Genomic DNA, 21836 nt, shown 5'->3' with positions numbered 1-21836 from the left:
ATTAGTATTTCAATTGCATGAGCTAAGAAAATTAATTAATGAATAATAGGAGAGAGACCAGGGATATTAAAGATACCGTTGTTTCTAATATCAGGGGATACAATAGCTACTTTTTAGTTCTTTTCCAGGAAGAAACATTCAATGAATCCAGGATCTGAAACATGTTTTTCTACAGAATGTTAGTTTAAACAGATCTGAGTGGATGTGCAGTTTCCTGACACGGCCCCAGTATACAGACAAGACCAAGAGCATAATTCAGCATACCGAGAGTGTTGCCTCCTTCCTGTTGTTGTATGTGTCCAGGTACTCCTGCAGCTCCAGAACACTGAACTTCAGCTTCTCAAGAAGGCCACAAGAGAGCAGCTGGAGAAATGAAATCAAAGGGTCTGTAAATGTCACTATAAAAGAATGCAAATACTGGTAGACAGTATAGGAAAGATATTGCAAAATAATACTTGGATTTACATATACTAACATTGAAAAATATTTACATTTATGCAAAAATCTACATAAATAAAATACTATACTGAAAAGTCAACAGCAAAAGTTGCACCTAGGATAATGTGGAATTGAAATTGTGTTCTGTTTAGTGACTTAGCAGAGGACTTCTCTAAAATGAAACAGTACACAAAGCTTAAGCAGTTTCTCTCCACAGCTCTCTGATGATGTAAGGCACAGCTCTTCCATGGTCACAGCAATGGGCCCAAGATTACACTTGGCCAGTTTCTGCCTCTAGACATCAGTGTGGGAGGTCACACTGTCCTGATGCAGCTGGATAAACACGAGCCAGAATGAAGACAGTGGGAAGGCCATCTAATTCATTCCCTAACATATATTTTTATAGACTTATAGAATAAGTGAGGTTGAAAAAGACTTCCAAGATCAAGTCCAACCTTTGACAAATACCATCATGTCCACTAAACCATATCACAAAGTGCCACATCATCTTGGTTTTTAAACACTTCCAGGGATGGTGACTTTACTGCTTCCCTGGGCATCCTGTTCCAATACTTAACACTCTTTCAGTGAAGAAACTTTTCCTCATATCTAACCCAAACCTCCTCTGGCACAACCTGATCCTGTTCCCTCTTGTCCTTGCACTGGTTGCCATGGAGAAAAGGCCACTGGGCACCCTGGCTACACCCTCCTTTCAGGCAGCTGTAGAGAGCAGTAAGGTCTCCCCTGAGCCCCTTTACTCCTGGTTAAACACCCCCAGCTCCCTCAGCTGCTCCTCACAGCACTTGTGCTCCAGACCCTTCCCCAGCTCCGCTGCCCTTCTCTGGACACGCTCCAGCCCCTCAGGGTCTTTCTTGCAGTGAGGGCCAGAACTGAGCACAGCATTGGAGGAGTGGCCTCAGCAGTGCCCAGCACAGGGGGACGGTCACTGCCCTGCTCCTGCTGCCCACACCATGGCTGAGCCAGGCCAGGATGCCATCGGCCTTCTTGGCCCCCTGGGCACAGCCTGGATCATGTTCAGCCAGCATCATCCAGCTCACATCACAGTTGACTCAAACGAAACCACTACACATATTACCATCTTTCATGTTGAACTAGGTACAAAATAGCTCTTCTTTTTAATCTGTGGAGCCAACTAGATCCAGTAGGCATGTGTTTTATATTGGGGTTTAGCACACAAGCTCAACACATCATAAATATTCTGTGAGTCTATGATTTTATACTGCCCATCTGTCACTACTCACCTAACAAAATAATACAGAGAACGAACAGAAATATGCTTCTGAACAGGAGATAAAAATATAAGATAGGAGGAGAATTCCTTTTTGATATATCTGTTCAGGAGTTGCTCAAAAGTGAAACAGCCAGTAAAATAACACACTGCAATGAAGTACATGCCTTTTTGAAGGGATATACTCACTGTTTCTGCATCTACAAAGAGGGTGGGACATTCTGAACATGATGTTAACATCTGAGAAGACCTCACAAACTTGGAGCCTATTCCTCTCAAGTTGTCTCCCAGGTAACTAGCTGCATCACAGGTTAGGAAGCAGAATCTTTTCTGAATATTCTGGAAAGCAAAATACAGTTCATTAGATTATTTACTCAAGTATGAGATTCTTTCCTTTGTAAACAAATGGCATGGTTGTTTTTCTTTGCATAATAAAGTGCAAAAGAGACCATCTCCCTGTGGAGAACTGAATGTCTGCTCTAGGATACTGAATAAGAGTTATTATGCTGGAGACAGTGTACAGCTGGGCAGCTGTGAAACTAATTACAGAGTTCATCATAACCTACTACTGAAAGACATTCTTTCCTGTAAAGATGAATCAATCTTTATAAGCCTTTTAGCCACAGGCAGCTTTTTTTTCCTTGTCTCTACAGGGTTAGCAGAGTTGATCAGCACATTACTTTTTCTGCCCATTCCGGGCATTGTTTTGTTAATATTCCTGTCAAGTGGCTAATCACATAATATAATGAACATTCTAATGCCAAACAGCAGCACAGAAAAACCAGAAGAAACCTTTTGTTTTCCCCTGTGGGAAGAACCTTCTTACTAAAACTTTACTGCTGCTTGGGAAGATTCCAGAAATACTGCACTGCATCCAGGAATTATTCTTCTCAGCAGATTTTTTTAATGTTTTCAGTCCTAAACCAGTCTAGTCTTCCAGAAACATTCTTGTGCTTTCAAGTGACTAATACATAAAGAGAAAAATGTATAAAAATAATATATTAAACTCGCACCAACTGAAACAACGATCTTCAGAAATACCTATCAGTTTTCACTGCCCAAATATATCTCACTCACTAAGGCCAAATGCTCAGCAGTTAGGAGCAACATGAGAATATTTTTAAAAATAAATGTATGCAACATTTTTATACGATTCATTCCAAGTTACCAAAGGCATTTCTCTGAGTGATGTAAGTTAGGACCTGTACCATAAGTATGCCTCACTGGAGAGAAGCACTTCCCAAATGCCAGTGTCGATGACAGACACAGAAGTAGCCTGTTACTGCTCCTGCACTGGTGCGTGGAAGTTAAGAACCTAAAATCAGGTGAGTTGAATTCAGACTTTATTGATAACGCAAGCTGTTTAATTGAATGATTTTCTTTAAATATGAAATAGGTCCTCAAGCTGGAAATAGGCTATACACTATCAATGATTTATAAAATGGTCAGAGTTCCTGTACCAATCAATTTCATAACTACTCATTTGCGAATCCCTCTCAAAAGCCTCTCAAACTGCCCATCTGAGCACAGTTAGGACCAGGCAGACAGATACTGGTCTCACTGTTTTCACCAGCTTACTTCAACACAGAAACAAAGTGCTACACACCTCACTCAGCACACTGTACAAATTCTCTGCTGCACTGAGTCTGTTAGAGGCAAGGGGTTATCACTCATTACCACCAAACCAGGTAAGCGATTATTTTTATAAGTAGCTGGCAGAATCATCTGAGTCATAGGGCTTGGTGACAACTGGAGATTTACTACTGTGATGTCTTCTGGAAAGAAAAATTCAGCCAAATCTTTGTGAAACTGCTGCTGATAACTCTCCTGGCAAAGCAAAGAGATCTAGATTTGAGCTTAACCAACAGAAAAGACCTAGCTGAGAACAAAGAGGTGGAGGGAAATTTAGAACGATAAATTATGAAAGAGACTCTAAGAGACATTGGTTGAAAAGGACCTCTGGAGAACATCTGATGCAACCTTCAAGTGGGACTATTGCTAACTCCAGATTGTGCCAGACGTGCTTTTAACTAGCTGAGTCTTAAAATATTCAAGGTCACAGTCTCCTCAAGGCTTTGGGTAGCCTGTTTAGTTGTTGCAATGCCCTCCTAGGAAACAACAATTGAGTTTGTAAATCTGAGGCAGTGAAGGAGACAGATTACAGAAAAAGTAACAGATATTTTTCCTCTACTCCTTTCCTTTTCAGATATTCATAAAAGCAAAAATCAATCTACAGCTGATAGTGGTCTTGAAGAGTGTTTTAAATTATTAAGTGTGAAACAGTGAGAGACTGTACTTTGCTATCTATGTATAATACTTCACTAAATATATTTATTTTGCCATTACATCGACTAACAGTTCTATAATAAATTATCATCTCAGCTATGTCCTTCTGGGCACAGACTACAGGGACTGAAATCTATCAAGCAAGGTCTGAATGCAGTACATATTTTATGAAATGGGATTGCTGTGAATAGTAATGCCAGCTGTCAGCATATTAAAATATATACTTGCATATAGTCACTGTGCTTTGTGTCCATGTAAATAATAAAAAAATATTCTCAGAAAGTTTTCTTCTTAATCTCAGGTTTCCTCTCCTGGGAGGAGCACTTTGCATAACAAAAGGGCTTGATTGTGGAAGATACTTGCTAGATCTGAAAGCTACTTGTCTTGCAGCTGTCTGGCCTGTTGAAAGACGTTTAATTTGAGGGACTATAAAGAGGCAGAAGTAAAAATAATCCAGAGATCTCTGACCTCTGACTCGTTTACAGGAAAAGTACTTCAATAATTTTAGGAATTTTAAACAAGTTTAGTATGTTGTGGGCAAACATCCAAGATACCATTAACTTGATACAGGACTGAAATGTAGGTGCCCTGGTAAATGCAATTCTTTCACTTCACCAAGTATTTAGTTGACAAGCTCCTCCAAAAAAGGATTTTGTTTCACAGTCAAGTATTTTGGCAGTACTTTGCTTTGCAAGCTTAGCACATACAGGACTTGCTTCTGAAATTTCCTGTTAATGAGGGTCAAAAGTCAAAGTTGGCAGATGAATAGTAAAGTTTAATAGTGCAATCAAAATACAATTTGGGATCTTACAAAAGACAAGACAAGCTGGGATCTTACAAAAATAATAAGGGAAAATATAATAATATTATATTCCCTTATAATATAATATTATATTCCCTTATAATAATAAGGGAAAAACTCTTATGTTTTAACACTGAAAAGAAGAACAAAGTTATTTTTATAAACTAAAAATATGGCAGTGACTCCAGCTAAAAATTGTGACTTGATTCTATTAATGCCTTTTTCTCTCTCTCCTTTAATATCAAATGAAGAAAATTATTAGGATATCTTCTGAATATAGGACATGCACAACAGCACATGAAGTGTGTGCATACTAGGATTTGGAGTTAAACAGGTATTTCACAAGTAATGTTTAGGTCTTTCATGACACTGTATTATTTACTGAGTCTTCAGAAGTGTGGCACCAGTTCCTTTTCACCTCTCCAAAGAGGAGAATCAACGACAAATAAGTCTCTAAACACTCAGACAGGGCTATTAAACTCTAGGACAGAGGTTAAGACAGAAAAGCTGACATCATGAATAAACCCTCAAGTCAGCACTGAGGTTTTTTCCTTCCAAATAAATGGTTATTTATCAGTGTTTAAAAGAATGCCTATAAGACACCCATACAGTGGCATAATGTTTAAAGGAGGACAAGTGCAGGTAGATAAGACATTCAGTTCCAGTGGAGCACAGAGGAAACATGACGAAGAAGAGATTCTGACTACAGGCTGCTTCTTTCATATCAGGTTAGTTGTTGCCATGAATTTTCCTGGTTTGCTGAGCGTTCATATTAAAGGAGAAACGTGCAGTTTCTCACGCTGGTGAATTGTAAACACAGGACCATGTTTTGTAAATATTGGCAATGTTATGAATACTTTCTCCAAGACAAGGGGAGGTTGAATGACAGCCTCCTGGACCAATGTGACAGGAGAGGTGGCGATACCCTTCTCCAATCCATGGTCACCTTGCCACAGGTATATAATGGAAAAATAAACTAAGGGCAGGGCTTCTGCCCTGCTGCTCTTGTTGCACCCAGATCTCTGTCCCCAGTCTGTGTTCCTGGTTGGGCCTCCACGGTGATAACTGGCGCCCACGTGGTCAAGTTGCAAGCTAGTGAGGAAAGAAAAAAGAAGAAAGAAAAAAAATCTGCCTTCTACAGCTGCAAAAAGAAGAAACCCACGATGTTCTCAGAGGAACGATTGATGATGGAACTGCTCCACTCCTTTTTGTTGTCCTGTGACGCTGACTTGACCAGGAAACACGTGAGAGAACTGCTTAGCTGGGGAAAGAAACTTGGAATTTTTTATACTGCTGAAAAGGCACTTTATATTGGCCCATGGAGAACCCTGGGAAAAAGCCTTTTCTCTGCCGTCCTTGACGGAAACTCTAAGGCAGGCACTCTTTTACGGGCATGGACAACAGTCTTCCCACTTCTAAAAGAGGCTGGAGAGGACTTTGAAGTTGATTCTGGGCTTTCGACAGGAAGCAGGACTGGCTCCCCTGTGAGCTCCGTCGCTTCTGACGAGGATTGCTCTGCAGGGTTAGAGCCGATGCAGGAGACCCCCACCCCCATGTCGGGGGTTGGGCGCGCCCAGCGGGGTTTTTGGAAGGGCGGGGAAGCTTTTTTCGGTCCGCCTTTTTCCGCGCGGTTTGCCGGGCGGGGAGCTGGGGTGCCGAGGGGGCGGAGCGCTCGGCATCGGGTCTCACGCCGAGCGCGGGGGATCGCCCGCGCCGCCCCGGGCCGCCGTGCCGCGGCGACCCCCCCGCTGCCCGCCACCGCTGCGGGGTCCGCCCTGCAGCTGCCGCGCGGAGCCGCGCCGCCTCGGGCCCCCTGCGGGGAGCCGGGGGGGCCGCCGTGCACGCCACACCCGGCGCTGCCGGCGCCGCCCCCTGCCGCCGCCTCCCCGGCCCGCCCCGCCCCGCCGCGACTTGCTCCGCGCAGGATTCGGCAGGCGAGAGCGGCGGGGACGGCCCCTCCTTGCCCCGTCCCCCCGCCGCGCCAAATGCTGTGCGCGGGGTCGCCGCCGCCGGCGGTCCGTGCGGTGCCCGCAGCGGAGCCGCCGCCGCCGCCCACCGCGCCGCGCCCCGCCCCACGCGTCCGGTGCCGGTCCGGCGCCGCGGGGGGAGGGCTGGGCGCAACGCTGCCCGCCGCTGCGGGGCCACCCGCGATGGACAGCCCCCCCGCGCCGCCGCGCGGCACCGCCGCGCGTCCCCTCCCTGCCGCTCGGGGAATGCCCCCCCGCGCCGAGCGGGAGGGGCTCTCGGCTGCCGCTGCTGCCGCCGACCTGGCCACCGACCCATCGGCTGGCCGGGCAGGAGCTGAAAGCTGTGGCCCGTCGGCCACGCCTCCCTGCCCAGAGCGACAATCGCCCCCCCGCTCAGAGAGGAGTCTGAGCGAGTCACTGTCCCCCGCCCACCCCCCCTACGGGGCCGGGTCGGCTGTGGGAGATGATAACGGGGCAAAAGCGTTGTCTGATGTGCACGCTTTCCCTGTCATGAAATCGGATGAGGCTTTTAGTCCGCAGGTGAACCAGGCTGCTGACCTAAGAGAGCTGCTGCCTGAAGATGCAGCTTTGTCCAAGCCAGTTCAGGGAGCTGTGGACGTGGTTCCACAGAATCATAGCCATGATGACCCATCATGGGCAGTCCCGTTTCCCTTATCAAGGGACGTGGCAGAAGATAATATAAGCTTCACTGAGGCAATTCAATGGATCAGTGCAGAATTTGAGAATCTGATCTTTCCTTATGTAATAAGAGGTCTTGCAACAATGATGCTTGAACCTCAACAGGTTTTTACCTTTGAAAGAAATTGGAAATTCCTAGCTGGACAAATGGCTGTCAAAAATAGCCACCTGCCTCGAGATGATCCCTTGTTTGGGGTCGGAGTTGACCTACTTATGGGGAGGAGTCAATATGCTTGCCCTGATGTGCAAGCTGGCCTTTCTTTCAGGGTTTTAGATTCGTGCAGATACATAGGGATATCTGCACTGATAAAAACCAAGTTATCCTTCTCCCCAAAGGAAGACTTCTTAGACATAGCACAGAAGCCAGAGGAAGCTTTTAATGAATTTATATCGCGTCTGATGCATTTTTTAAAGACGAGAGTCGAGGATATAACTTTGACAATGATAATTTTGGAGCAATTAGCAAGAAGCCATGCTAATTCTGCTTGCCAGAGGCTCCTGGAAACCATTCCGGAGACTTCTAATGTCCTGGAGATGGTCCAGACCTGTGCAGTTCTAAACACCTGTGATTCTATGGTGATGACCCCAACGGCTGCTTCACAGCCGGCAGAACAGAGGCAGAATGATGGACATGAGACACAGGCAGATATTCAGCCTAGTGGAGAACAGGAAAAGGAGGCACAGAAAGTGACTCCCTTGTTTTTCTGCGCACAAGGTGTGGGTCCAGACCATACTGCAGAAACTTGTAAAGCAGTGGGTCATGATGAGCCCACGCCAAGCCCGAAAACTCGGAGGCGAAGAAAAAGACGAAGACGTCAGGGGGACGAAACAGTTTCCCAAGCTCTAGAACAAGAGCAAAATTCTCTGGCTGGTGTACAGCCATCATCTCAAGTGTAGGAAGTGTTGATGTTGCCACATAGCTATGGTCAGTTTTCCTTGGACCTTGCAGTGGGTTTCTACGTCCACATCCTATGTTGCATGCATTCTTTGAGAAAAAGTCAATTGCTCAATTTGTGTTTTCTAAGTTCTCTATCCTCAGGTTCTGGGATCTTTGCCATGGAGGTGGCCGCTGAAAGTCTGCTGAGCTGCCTCAGGTGCATTGGACTGATCCTGTTTGATCCTGAAACCTTGTGCATCCTGTGCCACCCTAGTGCCACCCATCACAGAAGCCTCTTCGAGATCTGATTGACATGGACACGGACTGGCATCCTCTCTTTTTTCCTATATGGCCTCCATAGAGACTTTGGATCCTGTGGAGCTGCTGGACAAGGACAGACTGAAGCAGTGTGATGCTGAGAGCCAGCGGACTGTTAATCATGGACTTAGAGGAATTGTTTGCTATGGCTCAGTTTTATGTATGGTAGCCATTGTGACCTCTGTGGGGAAAGTGCACGTTGTTTGGGGGTTGTGGTTTTGGGACAGAACTTTTGGGGTTCAGAATTTTTGAGTGGTTAAATTTTTCTTGGAATGCTCCTGCCTTTTGCACCGTATATTCCCTTGTATCTTATAAAAATTTAAAAATATGAGGGTGTTGGTTGAATTATGTTAGACTATGCTCGAGATATTTTGAGCAGGTTATTGCAAGGGGTTCAGGGTGAAACCCTGGGTAGCAAAGGCAGAATCAGACCAACATGTAGCCCTCACACCGTCACCTAAATGAAGGTCGGTGAACTTTATACAGGTTTTTTTTTTCTCTCTTTTTTCCTGTCATAGAATTGTTCATTTTTTTTTTTTTGTTTTCTTTTTAATATACTTAAAAGGGTGAGATGTTGCCATGAATTTTCCTGGTTTGCTGAGCGTTCATATTAAAGGAGAAACGTGCAGTTTCTCACGCTGGTGAATTGTAAACACAGGACCATGTTTTGTAAATATTGGCAATGTTATGAATACTTTCTCCAAGACAAGGGGAGGTTGAATGACAGCCTCCTGGACCAATGTGACAGGAGAGGTGGCGATACCCTTCTCCAATCCATGGTCACCTTGCCACAGGTATATAATGGAAAAATAAACTAAGGGCAGGGCTTCTGCCCTGCTGCTCTTGTTGCACCCAGATCTCTGTCCCCAGTCTGTGTTCCTGGTTGGGCCTCCACGGTGATAGTTAGTCTTAGACATACGAAAGGATCTTGGAACTGTGTATTTATTAGCAGGGTACCCCTTGTTAATAAAACATTGTGTACTCTGAGATCATAGGTACTTAAACTCTGTAGAAAGTCACCTGGCTACTGCTTTCACTGCTGCTAAACATCCTGCAGTTGCAGGAGAAACAATTTAAAAAGGCTTTCAAAATAATTACAGGTCAAACCAGACAATCATTCCTTAGAACAACTCGTACATTTGATATTATCTTTTTGCAAGATTCATATCTTTGCAAGCATACAGTTTTAGAAAGGAGAAATGCATTTCTAGTCTTCAGACTTGGTCTCTGGAATTTATGTTACATGATAGCAGCTGGGTATTTCTATTCAGATGAGGAGGTACAGACCATTTAATCATGCTGACATTTACATGGACATGCTCAGATTTCAAGAGTTTGAGATAAAAGAGCAGATCAAAAATAGTTTGAGATTAAAAAGGTTATTTCCTTGTCTCTCGCAGTTACTGGTTCCTGCAGTCTGTTTGTAAAGTATTGAAGAAAACACTCTTTAAAGTGGATCCATATTTTGCAACATGACCTCCAAAACTATGAGATACACAGTATTTTCATGACAAAACTGGTCACAGAAGACAGTGCTGCATGAAGATGTAGTGCAGCAACTCTGCAGCATCCAAAATTACAAGGGTTGTATATCTACTGGTTCATCACTGGGGCTGCTATCAAGAAATACTAATTGCCACACACAAAAGTTGACTTTGCATCTTAAACTCATTTTCTCACCTTAAACAGGGAAGAGAACACATGAAATGTATAAACTGCACAGGAGCCGTCCGAGTCGCACATGAGCTGGTTGATGTGACTGCGCCAGGCTTCCTCTGCGTCATCACACGCCGCTGGCTGGAACGCAGCCAGGATGGCGGAGAAGAACGGCGAGGGAGGAGGGGAGGCATTTCGATCCACATCTCCAAAACTGAAGGAGAAAACAGAGAAAGGTGATGAAAGGACAATGCCAAGACGGCGGCAGATAAAATATGCTATAACAGAGAGATAAAATCACAGGCCCAATTACAGCACCCTCCTAAAAATATTCATGAGTTTTCAAATTACTTTTGAAGGTTGACAAGATGTTGGCAACAACGAGAAAAACCTCCAAATCAGAATCCCTATCTTCAGGCCATTATCATCTATCTTCTTCCATCCCAGAACACTTGAATTGTTTTCTTGTACCATCATTTTGCAAAAGAAGGCTGAAACTTCACAGGAGAATAAAGCTCTCTCTCTCTCCCCCTCCCCAGGCTAACTGCAGTCTAACTCGGCATCCAAAATCTGAAAGAGCTGCAGATGGCATGTAAAAAAATCTTAAAGCCTTTTTATAACATCTACTGGGACCCAGCCACACTCACAAGCAGCCTTAAGAGCATATAGCTGGGATTTTTAAAAATACTGAGACTTTCTTTCATGAGAAATCAGAAGGATGAATACACATCTGATCTGTTGAACAGGTACCTAAGTAATATTGCACTACTGCAAATCTTTAAAAATTCTTCTTTTTATTTTAATTAAGCATATTATAATGCCTAGCTGCATAGATGTACATAAACATTGTATCTTGTTTTTCCTAGAATGAAAAGTTTGGGTTTGTTTTGCCTTTTTTTCAGCTGTGTGATAATTATGCAGGTAATTAGGGCATTGCCTTCTCACTGCTCCAAACTCATGAGAATTTTATAACTCTTGTGGCTAAAACATCCATTCCATTAACTACCACCTTGTTATCATTTTGTTGTACGTTGAAAAAGAACTTGTGTGAATAATGGTGCATCAAAGTACCTAGCAAGAGCAAATTGTTCCAGCCTGTCAGCTTTCTCTTCAGTTTCTGTCATATCCAGACTAAGGCTATCACTGCATTCAAATGCTCCAGGGAGTTCATTTGTAGACCCTGAAAGGTCATCCTCATGGGCTGCTATATCTTGTTCTTCAGGTACAGCTTCAGCCTAGGGGAGTGAATGATGATGTCTTAGAAAACAGCAAATTAATAAGTTAATTCCTCTAATAAATAGAAAGCATTTAATGAAAAAACCCACCTGACAACATGTTAAACTGCACATATATAAAGCCACAGTTTATAAATTACATGAAGTAACTTCTCCAAAAATACTGTATTTGCTCAACTTTCTGTCTTGGATAAATATTATTTTTAAGGCATTTTTTAACTTGTATAGCAAAGAATTTCAGATTCCAACACATGTGGCAACATAGCACGGAAGTAATTTTTCAGGAAAAACAATAGGGTCCTTGTTTACTGTCTGTCCTTGTCACTTAACACTTTGTAGTGTTCAAGACTGTACTAAAGCCTCTCAGAATATATTGAAAACAATCACTGTTTGGAAGACTATATGCATGTTTAGAACTGGGAACTGATTTTAGCATGTCATTTACATTCAAGAGGAATCCAAACATTCTAACAGGCCGTTAAAAGGATTATGCTTCACTTCCTTCCTTTTCCATCTATCAGCACCTAAAGCTCATGATTTCTTTTTGAAACATTCCAACTCCTCTCACACTTTTAGTCTGAACAAGTTTTGTTTCAGCTTTCATCTTCTGGCGTTTTTCTGCCTCACCTATAGCCTCCAAAGCAGTTCAGGTAGGGATGACTGCAGTGGGTTGCTCAAGCCTTTGTGCCCATGTGCAGGTACATACACGTGTTGGGAATTCATAGGGAGGGAAATCTGGGGCAAGTGAAATGAAATGAGAAAAGTGACCCTCTGCAGTTCATCAAGTCTGCTTGGATTCTACAGATTAATCACGGGGATTTGTATTTGTAAAAATCAAACAAGACTTGTAACAGAGAGGACAGGATCAGAAATTAAGTAGAATAATCTTTTGGTTTGCTTTGTTTTCTAACCAAAAGAGACAGGAATATTCCTGAGTTGAGGGTGAGTGAAACGAATCAGAGCCCGAACCATCTTGAAAAGGAAAATGCAAGCTATGTGGCTTGCAGAATAGGAACCAAAGCACCTGGTAAAAAGTATAAATGTTTCATGCTTATTCAAGAAGGAATTAGTAGTAACCACTTTCAAATATTAAATATTAGCTTGAAAGAACCACTGCAGTTTCTTCCCTCCAATGACAGTTTGTAGGAGGAAAACACATTTTGATGGGATAGAGCAAGGGAGGAAAGATGAGGAAGTAAACACCTCCCACCCACTGGAGTCTAATATGATGGCCCAAAAGCAAAATAGAAAAGTGATCTTTGAATATTCATGCAGGATTGTAGCACACTTCTAGAAATATGTCAGTTTAGGTAACTTGAAAAATACATAACATAGCATCATCTGAATTTTTGTAACCCTCACAGAATTATCCCACTATCTTTAATAGAAAATAAGTTTAACTAATTCAGTGCTGTTAACAACAATATCTGGATTTTGGCATTGAAACATCTAGGAAGAGGCTACATAATCAGTGTGTTTCTCTCAATTGCTGTATCTATTTAAAGACTGAGATATTTTTGGTTTTGCTTATGATGCAACAACTAAACATTGTATGAATCACTAAAGAAGCAAAAAGAAGTTCCTTTGCATTAATGACACCTCATCAGCTCTCTGAAAAGAAGAATTCAGAGGAAAACAGAAACAGTAAAGAGCTCAGATTTTGTGTTATGAAATTAAGTAAAAATTATTTAGGTGTAAGTTTCAAGTTTTCTGACTAAAAACTGGATAACTTGTTTACATTGACTCCACATTATTTCGAGTAAAAATATAGAAGTATGCATACTAGAAGAAAATACCTTTGAGGTAAAACCCCCTATCAATAAGGCATTCTGTGCTTACCAATTCAATCATCTTTGTAACAGTTGTAACCTGTATTTTACACCAATATCAAACCTGTACCAGGACTAGCTGAATTTGCCTGTCAATTCCACAAGAAACTGCTCGAATTTTACATTCTTCACTTGCTTACTTATTCCAAAGCTTTTCATTTTTGATGAATATTGGCACATGGGACATTAAAGAGATGTTGACAATGAAGACTCCAGACCTCCAGACATACATTGAACTGCTAAGCTGTGATTTTCAGTTCCTAATGTACACACCAGCAGCCACTGCAGCTGGATGCGTGACATCAGCTGCAGATACCACCTGCAAATGTGTCTGTTCTGACTGCTGCTTCCTGAACTGAAATCCTGCCAACTTCTGCTGTTTATGGTTGTTATGTGGTTACTTGTCTACCAACAGTTGTTCTGACAAATGATAATGAGTTTACCTTCTCCACAGCCACTGTTTGGAGAGGTTCCCCTCCTTTCCTATCCTTACAAACACTTCCCTCCTCCTGTCCTTCCTTCCTACTGCAGAGATTTCTGACACAAACAATTTGTTCAATATTCAGCACAATTCCAACCTCCTTTTCTATGACCTCCTCAGTAGAAGTTTCCATTACTTCTGAAACATGCAACGCTAGCAGTATCAGTTTTTTATGTGGCTGCATTTGGAGGGAGCAAGGGCAAGAAGGAAAGTCAATGATTACAGAAGATATATTCTTCCCCTGCCACAGTCTCATACACTGCTCTTTCTGCAGAAGTCACACAATTTAGACATGACAGAGAAGCTTTACTGAGAGAAGCCAACAGTATCATCAAGCCACTAATTCACACACACCCTCCAAAACCAGATTATATTTCTGGAGAGACACTGAAAGGAGTAGGCTCACCTCATCTCTCATGACCAAGTACTGTCAAACAGAAAATTAAAGAACCATCCCCATATTGATAATGATTTACCAACCTTGCTCTGTCTTCATTTTCTGATACAGCTCTCTGAAATACACTGTGCTGAACATGGTTGTTGTATCCTTGCAAATCCTGCCTCCCCACCCCCAGGATGGTTTAATATTGTGGTCATGAATTTAAAATTTCTGTGTGTCTGCCAAAAGGCAAGTACTGAATCCAGGGCACACAACTGTACAATAGGTCCCCACATACAAAATATTTCAGAGAATACACTCATACACCCACCACATGAGCTGGCATATCATCCCTTAATTCAGCATGAAGAACAAAAGAATATTGCCTTGGAGTTGTAACTTGTACCCAGTTCATGAACTTGTCTTCTGACAAGCTTGTGGTATTTTGGTGCACATGTAGTGCAACATATTTAAGAAACAATAAATAAAATCTCTTAATGAAGAAAGTGTAAGTAGAAAGGAAATGGTATGAAAGTGCAGTAGTGCATGAATGTATTGTACTATGCCATTAGACAGACGAAGCCAGAATGTACTTGATTTCACAAATCAAACCCTTTATGAAAGTGTAAGCAAAAAAAATTGTAACAATGTTACATAAAATACAGTCCAGTTGGAAAAGAAAGAAAAAAATGTATTCACCTTGGGTCCTTCAGACACCTGGAGATTATTCATACCAGGCAAAGACACATCAAAACTGGTTGTTCCCATATTAAAATGATGAGGGTCTGCTGAGGTTGTGTCACACGATGTAGAAAGTGAGTCAATATGATTTGCATCCTCAGATGGGGAAAGATTTATAATCTGTTTAAAAGACAACAAAAGCACAAAAGAACTAAATATACAGCTATCCTACCACAAGCTGCCTTCATGACCATGCAAAGCAGACAGGGTCCTAACGTGCAGTGACAGTGGCTCTCTTAGTTTGTATATAGACACACCCCTTTCAATATTTCTGCTGTAAAAATTTTATTAAAAGCATCCCAGAAGTGAACAATGAAAATTTATGACACCATTTACCAACCTGGAGTCTTGTTCTACTTCTTTAAGCATGAAATACATCAGCCAAATGTCAAAAATTGTCCCATGGTAAAAAAAGGCAAATAATAAGATCTGATGATTCCTGTGTTTCAAACTTTGCATTAAAATTCCTGTTTACCTTTGCCAGTATGGGAAAATGCACCCATCAATTTCAGATCATAAGATTGCACCTGGGCAGAGGAAACCAAAAACCCAGCTTATATAAAGCCACCACCCTATCTTTTCATAAATTTCCAGTTTGCAACTTACTAGGTCTGAGTTCTCCAAGATTTGGCTGGTGGTCAGGTCCTCCTCCTCTGATGACTCATCCGAGTCCTCGTGGTTCATTTTGTTCAGGCTGGGTGTGCTCCCTGAGAGCTGGTTCTCCTCCATCAGCTGCATGTCACACTTGTCCAGGCTGTCCAGGGACCGTCTGCGCACTCCCCAGTTGAAGTTGTCCATGCTCTCACCCTGAAATCACACAGAGGGTCAGCGTGCTTGATACCAAACTACTCGTGTGCTAACACCCGATCAAAGTTAGCTCCAGAAATATTTTGATGAAAAAATATAGTAAAAACTTCAAATAAGCATTATCTTGCTTGTTCACCTGGAGATAAGAGCAGAAGCATGGAAATGGCAGTTAAATGAACCCTCAGTCTTTTCAGTATTAGATATTTTTCATGCATTTGCTAATTTAAGAATCTGTTTTTGTAAGTCCACATATACACACTCCTTGATACCAGTAGAGCAGTGACGGGCAAAGGAAAAGTTTGAAAGCAATTTTAAAGGATTTTTCATGATGTTTAAAAGTATTAGAAGCACAGTTACTACCAATGGTTCAATTGCAAAACTGATGTTAAAGATTTTAGATTTTTTGCCTTATATACATAACCATAATGGTGAGTACATTTGAACAAACCCTTGCTTTACACAAAAAATGTAATATCTTAAGCAGAACACCTTTAAAACTTTTATTCTAGGCCCATGGTGCTTATTTTTGAATCTACTTGAATTATTTGAAACTATATTTTGGGAATAGCCTGATGAGCATTGTCTGTGATCTCACACTTTAGAATGGACACAGTGAAATGGACCAAACATTTTCTATTTATCCAAGTTTCAGTTCTGATCCCACACACAGTTCCATAAAGCCAAATGCATTAAGCATATTGTGTAACCGTCTGTCAGGCTGCAGAACTGATAAAAAGATCACTTGATTTCTTTCATATATGAAAATGACAATTAGTTTTCCACCCTTTTCCCATTTATTTACTTTATATATTTTCCAGAGGACTGTATGCCTTTTCCCTGATTGCAATACTCTCTCTCTCTCCCTTCCTGAATTTAGCCAGGTTCCTCTCTGGCAAATGCAGAACCAAATCCACAACTGCTCCTGCCAAGGACCTCCAGAGGCAAAAGGGGCCTTACACAGCAAGAAAGGTCTCCCCAGAAGTATTCAGATGCAGTTTTGGGTACTTTATCTAGGTGCAAGCCCCCAATCCTGCATCAACATGGGAAGGAAATTTACAGAGAAAAACATTTCCTTTTAAGGTTCAGGGCTGCCTGTTTTAAACAAGACTCTGTAAGTCGCAACACTCTTGAACAAGCAAGTCAATCAGTGAAAATTCAAGCTGACAGTGATAATTTAAATATTAATTCAAAAAATATAGAGTTCTGCCTAAGAAGTAATATTATTATCAAATAACTGATTATGATTATTTCCTGGGTTTATGCAGATCAAAATTATGGGCAGTTATTGAGAAGGAGGCCTCTGCTCAGTAAGGTCCCTTAAGCAGAGCTGTGATTTTAAACGTTTGAGCGATGCCCTTTTGGGATGACTCAGACATTTACTGAATGGGGACCAAACTGCATAAAGTGCAATGAATTAAACTGCAATCTTACCTCCTTAACAATCAACAAACTTGCACAAATTGTGCAAATTAAATTACCATTTAATGCAATGGACTGTGGAATTTGAATAGGAGAGAAAGTTCAGTTTCATGATATTAAGGTCACCATTTCATGAACAATGATGAAAATAGAAAAAAATATTTTTAAGGAAAAAGACAACCCTTGCAATTCACAAGAACAATTAAAACTAAGGAATGCACTATAATGAAGAGAAAATGAAGATGAAATTGTTATGAAGCCTGACAGATTATTGGAAGAACCCTGTGTTTTCATACTGGAACTGGTATAATATGGTAGTTTTTGTGTAAAACAGAATAGAACACAACTGACTTAAGAAGTAAGGCCTCTTTAAATCATAAAAATGACTGTTCAGTTCCAAGCTATTTATTTTAACAAATTCTTTGGTTGTCCATCCTCCCCCTCAAAGGCTGGAGGACACATGCAGCAATGAGACATCCTCCACAAACACATCAGCTACTGAACTAACAAATGACAAAATGACATAAATAAGCAAGCAATCAAAGAGGACTGTCATCACACCCTAATCCTCATGATGCCTAGTAAAGCCACCAGTAAATTTAGCAGCCCATGTCTATGGGACTATTTCCTGTTGCAGTTTTATTCTACAATGCCTCAAAGAAGGAAGCCAGCAAAAAGAAGAAAAATAAAAGGGACACTTCCAGGGCATGCAGTTAGAAGGGGTGGTGAATTAAAAGTGAGGGAAATGGGTAATGGAGATGAAACACTGTAACTCAAATACCCATAGCATTTGGATTAGTGTAAGTTTGCTGCAGGGGCACACAGAACCATACTGAATTTAAACAAGAGGTCACGTTGTCCATGGAGTGCACAGTTGTCTAGCACATGTCTATGGAGTTGTTGTTTTTGTAGTCTATTTAGCAATCTTTCTTTCACAGTTAACAAGAAAGAGCAAAGATGTATTTGAGAGGCTGTTCATTTTTATCTACAGCAGGAGCAAAGCAATCTCCCATTTGAAAAGTCACCAGTGATAAACACCAATTCAGAGGAAAACAGAGATGTTTTGAGTGTGTCTGGCCAGCAGGTACCACACAGAACTTCCTACAGTCACCACCCTCTGGTAAAGGAGCAGATGTGCCCTTGCAGCTACTTCAAACTTTTCAACAGCCCAGGGGAAAGGAGAGACAGAAGGGAAAGTAATCCCATTGGGGCAGAGCAGTAAAGCTCCTCCACAGAGGCAGTAAAAATCATGCAAAACCTGTTTCACACAAGTTTTCATCCTCACTGTGTTGACAAAGTATGAAAAGTTAATGGAAACACTGAAATATTGCAGGGTGTAGGCAGAAGTATTGTGGAACTACATAGTAAGGCACTATTTCCAGATGGATGTATCTGTTACAGGCATTTTGAGGCAATGATTTTTGGGGCTGTGTTTGCATAATAACTGATGTACAAACTATCAGAAACAGATATGCAAAACTCTGTTGTTGTTGATCTCTGTATTATTTGTACAACTTGTTAAATTCTCTATCATTTCAATTCTCTCTATACACTGACAAATTTAATATTTAGGTCCCAAACTGGCAATGACTGATGAGTCTTTTCAGTTTTCTTCACTAGGGTAAATGAGTCCAGCAAAGTTGGTAGGACCATACAGCTGTATTAAATTAGGCTGTAGAAATTAATTTATTCAATTAAATTCAGTCTGATGGCAATAATGTAAACTCTTAAGCGGTCTCAGACATCAGCTTTAGCAAGATGCTAATAGGAGACAATATGCCACAACAGGAAATTATATATAATTTGCCCCTACAAACAAATGGCTCAAACTCTATAAATAATGAAGTTTCTACACATTAACCGTGAACAAAGTTATCATGCAGAGAAAGGGCTCAGTTTGAAAAACACTCATACTAGAATTAAGATATTTTAAAAATTTGTGAAGACTGTTGAACATGTCAAAAACAAACTTAAAATCAAGCAGATTTTTTGAAAAAGACCTCAGAAATATTTCTAATATGACAAAAAATGAAGCACCTGTCAGAAATGCAAGCACACACACACACTCACCTACGCACACACTGAAGGGGGAGGCAACAGCAAAACTATGATGTTATTCTACAATATAAATTTGCAAGAAGGCAAAACATATGCTGGCACATCTGAGTTCAAGTAGCATTCTTACCTGAAGTTCCTGGGTAGCAGATATAACAGATAGAAAAACAAATAGAAAGAATCTATGTAAAATCACTGCATTAAAGGCATCATAGACAAACATTTGCCCACAATTTTAGCAAATATTATCATAGAAACTTCAACTCTACTTTTTAAGTCTGAAAATAACTATTTCTTGCTTTCACATCTTTAGGAAATTTCATACAAGTCTACCTTATGGTCTGAGGACAATCCAAGCCTGTTAAAACCATAGCACTTCTTTGAAAGACTGATGGTGCTCTTGCTAGCTTTAGTTTTCTAACACTGTTTTTTCATTTTTATGAAAAAAAATTTTCTCAGATATGATGACAATGTTACTGTTTCAACTCAGTCATTAGAGAAGTAGTCTTTTACACCAGGTCTGAATTTATTTTTAAAACAGTAGTAAGTCAAGCCTGAACTAAACTTTGGAACACAATCCACGGCAATTTAAAAACCACTAAGTGAAACCCAACATTTTAAATTTTACTCCACATAAAACTAGAGAAGCTTGGTATATGTTTCATGACCAACTTAAGACTATTAGGATATCAATTAATTTAGGCCTCAGTCTTTAAGTTGGCCACATGTATAAAATAAATCTTTGCGGAGTCACAGTCCATGAAAGTAAATTTATTTTAAAAGGAATCGTTCTGCACAATTATATATACACTCTATATGGTTTTAACTGGTGACGAGAAAGAAGAAATTCCTGAATTTCAGTGGACAAAAAATTATCAAGTGATCTTCAGTCAAAATTGCAGTCCTACATCCTTGTAATATCTTGAAAGCATTTAAGACACAGATATTGCTGCAGCCAGTATATTTTTGCCAAACAATCTGGCACTATTTTTTTATCATTCATCCTTGTTTGGAACCTTGAAGCTCCTTCAATATTTGTCTAATGTATTTCCAACCACTGCTGCCAACTATCCTTTCACATTTTTTTTCTTTTTTTTTTTCATTAGCAAAGTCATGGGCAGCATTAAGCCAAGAGTACTAATTTTGATACAGAAAATCCTGAGTTGGAAAAATAAGGACTCTGGAACAATTTTTTCCCATTCCTCCATCCTTTCTCTTCATTGGAAAAAAAATCAGATGTACATGAGTTCACAATTGAGTGTTCTGTTTAACTTAAAATTATTTTACTACTGTAATACAAATAGGTAGAAAACTGAATATTTGTTTCTGTACACATACTCTTCTCAGGTCTAAGAGTGATGACTGAGAGAATTCATGTTAAAAACATGTCCAGATTATGACAAGTTATTAAACTCTAGGTTTGCTGAAAATCTTGATTCTTATGTTCTACAAAACAACTAACAATTGCTGAACTTTCAAACATCTACAAAACTGTTAAGACTTGTTTGGCAATGGTTATTAATTCTTGGTCTTTCCTGATCAAATAGGAAGCAATACCCCAGGTTTGATATTAGCAACGTTAAAGAGTGTAGCCCCCCAAAATGTATCAGTTCTTCAAATTTTTCCCTTCAGCAGTTTCAGCTCAAGGTGAGCTGACAGGCTTCACCTGTCAAGACTTGGTGCTCAGGATTTTGTTTAGCTCCTGCATGAAATGATGAAATCACAGACACTTCAGCAGAGTGGAAGGTAAATCTCTGAGTGATTTCATCGGCAGTTGCAGGAGTAACAGCAGCCTGAAGGCCTGAATTAATGTTTCAGAGTGTTCCTTATGAACCAACAGATTTGGAACAATTTCATTTTCCACGTTTTTAATCAGCAAATATATCTATTCTCTTAACAGTTTAGATCTTTATAAATTGTATTTGAAGTAAGTTCACTTAAAAGTAAATTCACCAAAAAGGTACTAGAACAGAGGCTTTATTTTCCACTACCAGTTTTGCAGTGTTTCCTAAAGCAGATTCAGAAAGGAAGGGTGTGGTAGTCTTTTTACTGTTAGGCTACTAAAATAAACACTAAGTGAAGATCATAAATAATCTGAACTTAAAAGTACATTTATAGTTACGCAGTTAAAGTTTTATGTTACAAGAAGAGAAGTGTTTAGCAGAAGGAGTACATAAGTATTTTAATTAAAAAAGCTGTTTCAGAGAAAAGATACTGTACCTCCCCATCTTCCAGCTCAACATCTAGGAAATCAAAGTCCCTAAAGACTCTGAATTGTTGTTCACTGTTTGAATCATCCATGTTCTCCTGCTCCCTCGTTCCGTCTTCTGAAGAGACCAAGCTCGTCTGGTGCTCAATCAGATCCAAATCACCACAGGAAGAAAAAATCACCTACAATTCAAAGGATTTCTTTTGTTACAAACTGTTCCCTCTGGTTGTTTCTTCCTAAAAGCTCTAATTGGTTATTCAGAAGACTGTATTTCCAGTACACACCTAATTCCTTCACTGAGTATTTTTAGAACACTCTTTATTATTTATGTTGGACAGGTGCCTTCAGATTAAACTTGTACAAAGAAACAACTTCATACTGTGGGAGCA

The 21836-nt window shown here is 40.7% G+C and overlaps 1 protein-coding gene across 6 annotated transcripts in view; it reads right to left on the bottom strand.

Moving 5' to 3' along the window:
- The window catches only part of FRY (FRY microtubule binding protein), a 228467-nt gene that overhangs the window by 12366 nt on the left and 194265 nt on the right, over positions 1-21836 (bottom strand). For all 6 annotated transcript variants that reach the window (XM_063394764.1, XM_063394762.1, XM_063394765.1 and 3 more), the window contains 7 exons: positions 21459-21629; positions 15564-15764; positions 14916-15077; positions 11364-11527; positions 10317-10506; positions 1877-2026; positions 265-363 (listed from right to left, as the gene is read on the bottom strand). In XM_063394764.1, coding sequence (XP_063250834.1) covers positions 265-363; positions 1877-2026; positions 10317-10506; positions 11364-11527; positions 14916-15077; positions 15564-15764; positions 21459-21629 — 1137 coding nt within the window. The remainder of the gene's footprint in view (positions 1-264; positions 364-1876; positions 2027-10316; positions 10507-11363; positions 11528-14915; positions 15078-15563; positions 15765-21458; positions 21630-21836) is intronic.

The sequence above is a fragment of the Prinia subflava genome, chromosome 3, assembly GCF_021018805.1.
Source record: "Prinia subflava isolate CZ2003 ecotype Zambia chromosome 3, Cam_Psub_1.2, whole genome shotgun sequence".
In the NCBI taxonomy this organism is placed as follows: Eukaryota; Metazoa; Chordata; class Aves; order Passeriformes; family Cisticolidae; genus Prinia; species Prinia subflava.
The sequence above is the reverse complement of the archived record's forward strand: the minus strand, read 5'-3'. Positions and strand labels throughout refer to the sequence as shown.